Below are 11,417 nucleotides of genomic sequence, written 5' to 3'. Positions count from 1 at the left end.
GTAGTCACCTCAAATGCGAGAAACTGGTCTGGACTTGAGGCATACTTCCCCAGAAAAAAAGCCCTATTCGAAAAAAGTAGACTGATTTCCTTGAGCTGGACAAAAAGGGGATTCCACATGGAGATGGAAAAATTACAGCAAAATTCCCTTTCTTGATTTTGGATGGATATTTGCCCATACTTCCTGCATAGGCATATGTGTAGACATTTTCAAAAATGTTTTTTTTTTTTTAAATTTTGCACTGTTGCCAGATTATGTAGTGAACTTCACTGAAAGGAAACCAGTAGAATAAGAGCTACAGGGACCCCACAGAGTCCCACCATTGATGTTCAGTGACTCCAGAATCCACTTTCAAACTACATCCTTGAGCTAGTGGGATAAGTTGCAATTGACATTTTGTGCTGGACTTCAGAAACAAGCCTGGCTTTCATGCTGGTGTTTGAACACTGGGGAAATCACTCGCAAAGGTCACTGAGCCCATTTCCTTTCTTTCCTCTCCATGCATCTAAAGACCTGTAACAGCCCCTTTCAACTGCACTTCAGTTACTGGCAGACATATTCAAATTTCGATATAGGAAGTGAAAGAAGGTGTAGGTAACAAAAGAGCAAATATGAGCCAAGAGTGTGTTTTCATTGCAGCTTTTCCTTGTTTAACCACGGCAGTTTTAACATACCAAAATAAAGACAGGAGTCATAACGACACAGCTGGCTGATTCAGGACTGCACACAATAATCAAGCAAGAGCCTTGCTCTATTTTTTATTTTCATTCAGTTTTTCATCAATAAATCAATTACAGATAAAACCGATGAGTTCCTGACATTCCTTACTCAAGCGTCCTTTGACTTTTTAAAACGCAGTACTACTACATGTCTCTGAAGTCCTTCTTCTCCATCCCACAGATGATCCACAGAGAAAACATCCCTCTGCTCCACAAATGTTTCAAAGAGATGTAGTCCACCACCTACACCAAAGTAGTGGGATTTGGTGGCGAGGTAGACCAGACCATCTGGTGCCAACAGTTTGCGCAGGGTCTCGTGTAGAGCAGGGTAGTACGCAGTGTTGTAGACAGTCTCTGATGTGAATATAAGATCATATTTGGGTGGTGGACCTGCCTTTAGAACCAAAGCGAGAAATGTGCTCCAGTCACCAGAGTAAAAATGACACCTGGTTAGTAATGGGTGCTGGGCTAAGTCTATGGCTTGCTTCTTAGGAGGTGGGTTGTTTTCTGTGATCTCCTTCTGCCCTTTCGCCTTCTTTTTAGAACCGTCTTCCTCCTTCATTTTTCCCTTACCACTCCCTTCTTTGTCATCTTCACTGTCTACTTCATCATCCTCTTGGCAGTTTAGCATTACATTTGGCACTGTGAGCTGTTCAATGACTGTACTGTTATAATCTTGGAAGTGGACCTGACTGGCTCCCCTCTTCAGAGCCAATATTCCCAGCAGCCCTGCGCCACAGCCCAAATCCAAAACCGCCTTCCCCCCAAAGGTCTCTCCATCTTTCTCAATCAACTCCAGAAGGTCATACGTGCACTCCCACACCTTCAGCCCTCCCTCGTACACACCAGAGATGAGGTCAGACTTCTGCTCCGCTGTGCGTGAAAGAATTTTTTCTCTGTCCTCTCTCTCTGACGCAGTCTTCTCAAAAACGGTCTCATTGAGGAAGTGCAGAGGAGGAAGAGTTCCAACTGTAACCGTTTCAAAGACGGCATCCATAAGGAGGAACTGTGGATCGGATGGCGGAAAGTGCTCGCTGGCCTCTTTTACTAGTTGTGCTGGTTTGGGGCCGTCCTCTACCTGCAAACAGAAAGCAGTATGCACAGTTGATAATAAAACCACTCGCCTCAGCAATGTATGTGGGTGATGGTCACATGTTGTGACATGAGCAAGAGTTTTCCGTTTCACAATAACGCAGTTTTATTTATTAAAGTTAGTGTTAATGAGTAACAAATATTTTGGTATGTAGCGTTCTAACGTTTTTTCATTTTCTGAAGTGGAGCACAGGCGGCACAGTGGTGTGGTGGTTAACTGTCTTCCTGTTGTCTCACAGGAAGAAAGTCCTGGGTTTGAAACTCCACACACATGGCTTTGTGTGGAGTTTTATGTTAGGTTAATTGGCGATTATAAATTTTGCTGTAGGTGTAAAAACAAGCACGCGTGGTTATTTTTCTTTCTACGTTAGCCCTGTAAGAGAATGGTAGCCTCTCCACAACGCACCCTTCCTCCTGCCCTGTGAAAGCTGGGATAGGCTCCAGCTGCTCCACAACCCTGCTTCAAGCAAAATATGGATGGATGAAGTGGGGCATGCAGGAAAAAAGATGGAAAAATGTCATAACTAGTGGTGATGTTAAAACCGCTTTGACAGTTACACTGAAAATGGGGGGTGGCTTGATGTTACTGTAAGAATGGCTAACATCTGCACATAAATGTTGCGAAATCTTCTTTGGGACCTATAAAATGCAACAATGTCAGTTATTAAAACATAAAAGTCTGTTTGGTTTAAAGTTAATTAGTCTATTCAAATGTTGTAACAAAGATTTACTCAATTCTGTGTGTACATACCAGGTATAGTATGCTTTTACCACTGTGATTTGTTTTCTTGTAATAATGATGTAAAAGGTCAGTTGACTGATAAATCACTCAAACATGAGAATGTTATGCATCAGCCATGTGAGTCACCGTGACTGAAATGACGTTTGCTTCTCTGGACTGGTAGGTGTAAATGCTCATGTCGTCTAACTCAGTGGAGCCGAACAGTTTAGATTTAAATGCCAGTAAAGTCTGTTGCATACCTCAGAAGTTTTGTGTCATACATAACAATAACAAAGCACACAGTACTTTAACAGTTTGGATTGTTTCCGCTTTAACATGCCTTATCCTGTAATGTTAACAAGCAGATGTTAACAGCCTACGCTCTCTAGTGGATGCACACAAAATTAAAGAATTTTTATTGCTTTTTTAAAGCTCATGCGGTCAGAATTTACAGCATCGTTTAATTGAACAGCGTGTGCTTTAGTGAGGATGGATTTTTACCTTTGTCCCCTTTAACATAAGACAGGTTTATCTTTACAAATTAAAGCTAACTTTGGCTGCTCCCTTGTCACAAGGGGTCGCCGCAGAGGTTACGGCTGCATGTTTGATTTGGCTTCTTTTTCTGTGGGATGTTTTTACTTGTAACCCCAAAGAGGATTTGTGCATTTCGCTGGAATCAAACCACCAACCTTTGGTTTGTTAAGGGAATGCGCTAACCGTTACACCGACGCCCCTCTATACGTTTATCTTCACAATTGTTTTTGGACTATTCTACACTTTGATTTAATGTTAAGTCTTATCTAAATATAATTTTGACAGGGCTGCCATGCAGGCGAAAAAAAAAGAAGCTTCTATTTGCTTGTCTTTAAAAAAAAATCTAAATTATTTAGTCTACATTACAATTGGTAAATGTTACACAAATCTCTTCTCATTTTTCTACTTAAAGACTTTCGGAATTATTTATCATTTATAGCAGTAAACTAGATGTATTTTTAATCAATATTTTTTTCATATCAGCTTTTAAATATTTATTCACGTGTTTAGATGTAATCTATTCTAATGTACAGATCACAGAATATATTGAAATGTAGGCAAACCTAGGCAGATGTTGTCTGCTGTACTTGTAGTCAATTGCTTTATTACAGATGATTTTCCACAGTCAAAAAATAAACTATAATGTTCAAGAACCTTATTATTTTTGCTCTCTTTCGATGTTGTCCCGGGCTTATTTGTGATCCTTTGATATTTTTATCAAAGGATCACAAATAATGGGAAGTTATAGGAAAAGAATAGGAAAGCAGTGCTGTTGTTACTACTTACATAAAAGCATTTATGACAGACAGATACATTTCTGGGGCTTTGTAAGTTTTCTGCCTGCAGCCATAAATGTTCTTCCCACACTCTCGCAGAGGGTCCAAGTCTAAACTTGCTTTACAGCACCGCAATTGCTAGCTTGAACGTTACTTCTGCTATTACTAGTTACGCGGCGGTACTTAGAGTACTCTGAGTAACTTAAGCTATGGCACATCATAGGTAAGCTAATGTTACTCACAGATACGACAGCATGATCTTTATTTCCGTGCTGCAATTCATTTCCATCCACGTCTCCGGGGTCTGTTGTTTGTGCTGGAAGGTCGAAGTTAAAACAAAACGACATGCTGACTGACACCACCGTTCACTAAGTTTGAGGATAGAAGATTTGTATCACAGTTTCAAACAGGTTCTACCAAAGGCTGGCTCAACATGGCATGCGTAGCTAGCAAGGCTGCTATGGATAAAAAAACTACATGTCCCAAAAGTCTGAGACCCCCCCCACCACCAGTTATGCTATATGTTATATTTCAGTTATGCATGTAGCCGAATCGTTATACGTATGTGTACGTGTTATAACAAAAAATACAGAAAATTCAGAAACATAAATGTCAAGTCCTGAAGAAAAATAACTGTTGAAATCACTTCCTGACTCAGACTACCACGATGCCGTTCGGTGGTGTTCCAGCGCATGCGCATTAATTGGAGGATTCCGCTCTTAACTGTCACAGGTCCGTGATCCTGCTCCTCCTCGCTAATATGTGGCTATAATCCCGTTTTTTGTCTTCCTTTTGAAAATGTTGACGGGAGGGGTGGTCTCGGTGGGGGTCTCGTCTTCATAAAACAGTGAGTAAATAAGAAATGTTGTAAAATATCAGTAAAATATGATGCACGGCGCGAGACGAATATTTGAAAAGGAGAGCAGTATGTGACATCCAAAAATAAGGGATTTGGGAGCGCTATGACTCACGGAGAGTATTCACAACAACATGTCTTATGGACACATTGAGTGTTACTTTATTCAGGGAGGTGACAGCTATGGCTGATCGCCATGCAGTGGTTTTTGGCTTGCTTGTCATTAACTGCAGGTGACCAGCCTACTCCACAACAAAAATCATTGTCCCCCTCTCACCTTATCTAACTGCCAAAAGCCTCCACCCAGACTCCACCCTGTCTGGAATGCAGCACAGCAAGACTGGTACATGTTGGAAACACATTTTCTTCTGGTTACCTGTGCATTTCTGTTCTATGTACCTGCAAATGCTCTGGCTCTTTCACTCACGCCTTTAGTCGTACCTAATGAAGTAGTTTAGGTGTCAGCTCTCTGAAACTGATATCACTAGCGGTCAAAACAAATTCACTGGGAAAAAGAAGTCCAAGTTGTCTGGCTCTGAAATTCACCTATTGGTAAGTTAGACATTGCTCAACCGAGCTGATTAGGGCAGACGTGTTCTCTCTTTTTCAGCTGCTGTTAACTATGTATTTATTTTTCTTATGGGTAAGAGTAAATGGAGTATCCTTGGGGCTTGGGTTGTTTGTTATCAACAAACTTATCATTTTCCTTTTGTGTTGCCAAATTGTGTTGAATTCCTTTTTTTATTATTCCTGTTGTACATATGAAATTTGTGTTAGACATAGCAGCATACACATTCCTCACATTTTTTTTAAGTCTTGCACGTCAGGTTGGGAGAGGTGTGGAAGTGAGAGTTTACGATTGACTTTCATTAATCGTAATGTTTTCTTTCTTCCTGCAGGTGCTTGCATTTTACAAATGCAGAATGCGGTGGTGTTCGAGCTCTGCGTTTCACCTGCTGCGCTGTGTGCGGCTGCGGTTGTGTAGCAGGCGGGGTCAGAACAGGCTTCCTTTGTGGATTAGGGAAATATGGGCTTATATGAGACTGCTGGCAAAATCACTCTACTTTAACTCGCTCACAGACTCAGATGTGGTTTTTGACTCAGTCTTTGAACCAGTTTTCCTGACTGTGGATTACATCACCCGGTGGTTTGGTCTGGTGAGTGTGCTTTTAAATGGTTACGAGAAAGTTGTTGTTGTTGTTTTTTTTTCTGGAGACCACTGCAGTGATGGAAAATAAGGACATTAACCTTTTCGGAATTGGTCAAAATATGATCTTCCATACACAGGTCACAGTTGTTATTTGTGGTATAATAACAACAAACAATGACTTTTTTTTTTGTGAACGTCTGATTTTGTTAACTACCGAAGCTCCTATGATCACAGTCCCCCTAACTTCAGATAATCATTATTGGTAGTGTCATATCAAGTCTGCGCAACAAACATTTCGCGGGGGCAATTCTCTTTCTTATTGGATAGCAACAGATCCTCATTCATTAAAAATTTTCAGATCTGGGGTGTAGACACTCCTGACCTAAATTCAAGAGGGGGTAGGCACATATAATCTCTTTGATAGTAGCCTGCACCAAGGGTTTTGACAGTACTGAAAAAAATGTGTGTTCTTGGATGTAGCTTTAAATGTAGATCTAATGTGATTTCCTGCATAACTGCTCACATTGTCTGATCATTCTTTTTTTTCTTTAAGGTGTTTGTTTACCTGGTGGTGATACTGACCAGCTCCATCGTGGGGATAGCCTATGTGGTCTTGCTGCCTCTGATCCTCAACACTTACTCTCCTCCGTGGATCGCTTGGCATGTTTGTTATGGACATTGGAACCTCGTCATGATTGCTTTCCATTACTACAAAGCCGCCAACACCTCTCCTGGGTATCCCCCTACAGTAAGATATCAGCTACAGTTTTTTTTTTTTTGTACTTTAAACTGGAAATTTTGTATTTAAAAAAACAAAACAAAACAAACTTTTATTTTGTCGTAGGAAAAACATGACGGTCCAGTTGTATCAGTCTGCAAAAAGTGCATTATTCCTAAACCAGCAAGAACACACCACTGTGGGATCTGTAACAGGTGAGTTTTTATCTGTTTTATTATATGTTTATAAGTATCAGGTGTTTGAATGTCAAAGCTAAAGTATGTTGGTGGTTGCAAGACCTTTAATGTGGCTACATCAAATCGCAACATTCAAAATTAAGATGTTTTCATTGACAGTTGACTTCTTGTATCTCTAGGTTAGTTTTTCTAGTATTGCTATCTTCATTCCATAAAATCTTATCATGCTTTAAGTCTTCCCAGACTATTATTTTGCAGTTTGAGATATGATTAGAATACATTCCCTTAAAAAAAATCACACAACTAAAATACCAATTATCAAACTAATGTTTTTCTCTTGCTTTTGCAGATGCATTTTGAAAATGGACCATCATTGTCGTATCCTTTGTGCTGAATTTATTCCAGCTTATTATTTCAGAAGCACGTCAGAAAATGTATATGTTTATAGAGAGAGATGGACATAATTTTCCTTAATGTCAGCACCGCAGCCTGGTTGAATAACTGTGTGGGCCATTTTAATCACCGTTACTTCTTCTCCTTCTGTCTCTTCATGACCTTGGGCTGTGTCTACTGTAGCATCAGTGGGAGAAACCTGTTCCTAGATGCATACAATGCACTCGAGGTGAGATAGTCGGGCTGTTGCTGCCTGTAGGTCTGCTGGTGCTTTGTTGTAGTTAGATTTGTTTTAAAGCCTCCATGTCTGGTGTTTTTCTCTTTGGGGCCTTCGCATTTCTTTATTGACTCTGCTTTTTTTCTGTCTTTAATGCTTGGGTTTGTGGGCTGTTCCATTAGCACTTCAAACATTTGGAATTGGAAAAGCCTGGAATACCGGTAACAGGGATGGGACTGCTTATAGGGCTTCTTCCTTCTGGCCAGGTAGCGCTTCAAAAGCCAACACACAGCATTATTAAGTTTATTTATTTTTATTTTTTTTCAGTTACTTATCTTTTTTTGTTTGTTTTTTGTTTTGGAAAGACCCACTATCAGACCCCTGCTCCTCCATACACATTTAAGGATAAGATGATTCATAAGAGCATCATCTACATGTGGGTCCTCACCAGGTAAAAAGTGCATTTTATGTTGCTTTTTCACACATACATGCAAGAAAAACTTTAATAACTGACTTACAAGGATTTCTGATTTCTCATTAAATGTAGTCATGTCGTGTTGTTCACAGTCAGGATTGGAACTTTCCAGTTCATTAGAAGTAAAATTCTAGTGGAGTAGAAAAAAAATCGAAATACTTGGGTATTCATCTATTCACAATAAGAAAGTGTGTACAAATAAATGGTAACAGCCAATCACCTGCAAAATTTGCTAAATTGCAATGCACTTGGATGTTCCACAACACGTCTAAGACACCGATCTGCATTTTATGGGTAGACAAAAAAGCACTAAGCATGGTGGAGTTAGCATCATGATTTGGAGCTGCTTTGTTAGGACCCAGACTGAGAATCCAAAACTGTGGCAAGAAACCTTTTTGGGAGAATGTCAGGACAGAAGCCTGACGCTTAGGAGAGGTTGGATAGTTACAACAAGCAAGTACACATGTAAATAAAAAATAAACAACAGAACAGTTGAGGAAAAAAAAACCCCAGAGTGACAGTTAAAGACCTTAACCAGTTGGGATGGTGGCCTGGCTGTCCAGTTAAGACATGCAGAAATATTTACTGGTCCAAAGTTTTTGCTAAAGTCTGATTGAACTGCTAACTTAAAAGGGTTATTCAGCCTGGACTATGGCTTCTTCCTCAACAAAGGCATTAAAATGAGAGTTTTTCAGTCAAGTAATAGATTAAATTTGTAATTGTGACATATTTGAATACATAATTTTAATAATCCATTCAAAAATCCTGGTAATTTCAAGGGGGTCACAAACTTCCTTTTGAGCATTGAGCTAATAGATATTATTTAAAGATAATTACAAAGAAATATAAAAAAAAATCTAACCATTGCTTTAGGAAGATAGCAGGAGGAAAAAAAAGAAAGTATTATCGGTCGAAGGATTCTGGGTATGTAATCTAACACTCGTTTTACTTCTTACTTCTTGTTCAAACCAATAGGGTATAAAGGTAGAGTTGAATCAGAACAGGATTGTTGTCTTTGTCATCCACGCAGAGGATAAAGTGAATTGTGCTTTGTTGTAACAGCACAGTGGGAGTGGCACTGGGAGCTTTGACCTTCTGGCATGCAGTTCTCATCTCCAGAGGAGAGACGAGTATTGAAAGACATATCAACAGCAAAGAAACAAAGCGGATGGCCAAATGGGGAAAGGTAGCCATGAACATAAATAAAATGTGAAGGTTATGTTGTGATAAGACATAGGAGACTTCAAATCGTCAAAATATATATTTTTTCCTTTGGTTAAAGTGACGTTTGTAACATGTTCCTGTTCTTTTGTTTTTCTGTCAGGTTTACAGAAACCCCTTTAACTACAGCAGGTTGAATAACTGGAAAATCTTCTTAGGTGTGGAGAAGAGAAGGTTTGTCTCTCTCCCTCTCAGATTTCTGTTTTCTAAGAAACAGAAATCTGTTTTGTTTTCTGCACCTTATGTGACTAATGTTACCTTGTGCTTCTTGTAATTTCTGCTTTTGTTTTTGTCTTTTGGTTTTAGTCACTGGGTGACGCGTGTTCTCCTTCCCTCTGCTCACCCCCCACATGGTGATGGCTTGACGTGGGCTGTCTTCCCAGTTAAAAAGGATTTGATACCTGTATGACAGACTCTGCTAAGGCATCCATTCTTGTCTAATTTACCAGTCTTTTCTCTGTCAACCTACTTGATCGGGTTTGCTTAAAGGATTCCTGCTTGGTGGCTACACCTAAGTGAAAGGATTTACGTCAATCTCCAATACCTCAAAAAACTTGCTGTTGCATTGCTCTTGCTTCTGCAGTCTATATTGCTCAACAAGGCAATGTAGTCACAGTTTGTTCTGTACTGGGTTTTACTTAGTCTTACGAACTGGTTTTACTTGACTCTGAGCATGAGTTTGATAGTTTTATAAGCCAAATATACTGACTGAACTGTTAAATAATTTTTTTTTTAAGCAAACCATCTCAGCTTCGACCTGAGCTGTTTTTTATTTAAAGAAAAAAAAGAAGAAGTAGCAGAAGAAAAACACTAAGGTCATGGACACATCGGGTTTATCTCGGCACCTCCACCTGTCTTGTTTGCACACCCTAGTGTGATATTATCATTTGATTTGAACACTCACGGGGAATTGCAGTACCATTATGATGTTATTTATCGGAATTTTGTACGTATTAAGTTAATCTTTACAACATTAAATAAATTCTACATTGTTAATATTGTGTTTTTAAGGGGTACTGTCACTGTTTTATAACACTATACAGTAAATACTTAGCTGTGGATATATATCAACATACATGTCAGCAATATATTCAGAGGTTTTTTTGTGGGGTTTTTTTTTTTTTTTTTTGCCTTTTGTATGTTTTGCTTTAGGGTCACTTCCTAACTGCAGCTCTGGGGTTATGTCACAGTGTTACGCAGAGGGATGCAGCGTGAAGGGGTGGATTATTTGGAAATGCTGGCAAGATTTGAGCTGCAGATTCATATGAAACCTATTACATCACAAATAAGCACCCACTGCAGTTAAGATCCGTCAAGATTTGAGCAAATCCAAAGGTCTAAATAAACAAGATAGTGATAATGAAACAGTCTGTTTATGGAAAACATTATAGTTAGAAATAAGTAAATATTAAACAGATTCATGCATTTTCTTGGTAAAATGAAAACAGTGCTGGTGTCGTCAGTTATGGGGCGGGGGGTGTAAAATAAAGGCTGGCAGATAAAGAGAGCAGAGATTAAGCAGATTTCATCCTGATTATAACCCTCGTTCACCCTGCTACTGCAAATCACACCCGCCCACTCACTGAAACACACACAAACACACCTGTCAATACACAGTCTCCCAGCAGATGTCAGCGTTTAACACGTGAAATATGGGCTTTGGACTCTTCATTGTTTAAAAGATCTGAATAATTGATAGTAAAGAGAAAGAAAAATCTTCTTTTTTTTTTAATTATTATTTATTTATTTCTGTAACGAGTGATAATGTGAACTGCTGAGAGAAATTACTGAGCTAGATTTATGATGGCTGTGGGCCGAGCTTAGCATTGCATGTATGGTACAAATTAGTTGTGGGCAGTTTTGACAGCTGCATATGCGACCAAATGTGTTTTCGTGAAGGTCAAAACAAGGTGAGGGAGATCGTGAGATGAGTGACTTACATAATCTTTTAGCCCTCAGAGAACTGGATGCTCAATTCTATGTACTCAGTATTCAGGAATTATATGTCATGCCACTGTGGGAGACTGAACCTTGTCCAAAACAAAACACTGATGCATCTCACCTCATCAGACACGTCAGGTTATTTATATTATGTGTTTCTTTTTTTACACTTTCTTGTGTACACTCTAAATGAGCTAACGGATAAGCTGTGCTTTTTGTGCCAGGACTAAACTTGGCATGGATTACCATGTGCCTAGACAAGGATACAGCATAATCGTGACTTTTTGGGCATAGGAACACTAGACAGCCACCTATGGTGTCACCAGCTGGTGAGGTGCAAAAATGGAGTAAAAGCTATTTTTTCATTGCTCCTGATTAACTTTTAAAAGCTATAGCTTGTAAAAACT

The 11,417-nt window shown here is 39.4% G+C and overlaps 2 protein-coding genes across 5 annotated transcripts; one reads left to right on the top strand and one right to left on the bottom strand.

Annotated features, from left to right (window-relative positions):
- Positions 1–745: 745 nt before the first annotated feature.
- On the bottom strand, positions 746–4,522 carry mettl18 (methyltransferase like 18). The gene is made up of 2 exons (XM_040001097.1): positions 4,085–4,522; positions 746–1,797 (listed from the first exon to the last, which is right to left on the bottom strand). The coding sequence occupies exons 1-2, from the start codon at positions 4,187–4,189 to the stop codon at positions 829–831; spliced, it is 1,074 nt and encodes a 357-aa protein (XP_039857031.1). The 5' UTR covers positions 4,190–4,522; the 3' UTR covers positions 746–828.
- Positions 4,523–4,552: 30 nt separating this feature from the next.
- Positions 4,553–10,072, top strand: zdhhc16a (zinc finger DHHC-type palmitoyltransferase 16a). Of its 4 annotated transcripts, none has more exons than XM_040001095.1 (11): positions 4,553–4,574; positions 5,598–5,855; positions 6,402–6,596; positions 6,693–6,781; positions 7,113–7,141; positions 7,252–7,385; positions 7,556–7,639; positions 7,739–7,824; positions 8,911–9,034; positions 9,173–9,243; positions 9,376–10,072. In XM_040001095.1, exons 2-11 carry the CDS (start codon positions 5,622–5,624, stop codon positions 9,476–9,478), a joined length of 1,149 nt encoding a protein of 382 aa, XP_039857029.1. In that variant the 5' UTR covers positions 4,553–4,574; positions 5,598–5,621; the 3' UTR covers positions 9,479–10,072. The 4 variants fall into 4 exon arrangements, with proteins under 4 accessions (XP_039857029.1, XP_039857028.1, XP_039857027.1 ...); XM_040001094.1 differs by lacking the exon at positions 4,553–4,574 and adding an exon at positions 4,581–4,689; XM_040001093.1 differs by lacking the exon at positions 4,553–4,574 and adding an exon at positions 4,710–5,250.
- The last annotated feature ends 1,345 nt before the right edge of the window (positions 10,073–11,417 follow it).

Source organism: Simochromis diagramma, unplaced genomic scaffold, assembly GCF_900408965.1.
Source record: "Simochromis diagramma unplaced genomic scaffold, fSimDia1.1 OVJJ01000421.1, whole genome shotgun sequence".
Lineage (NCBI taxonomy): Eukaryota > Metazoa > Chordata > Actinopteri > Cichliformes > Cichlidae > Simochromis > Simochromis diagramma.
Note: the sequence above shows the minus strand (reverse complement) of the source record. Positions and strands in the feature narration are given on the sequence as shown.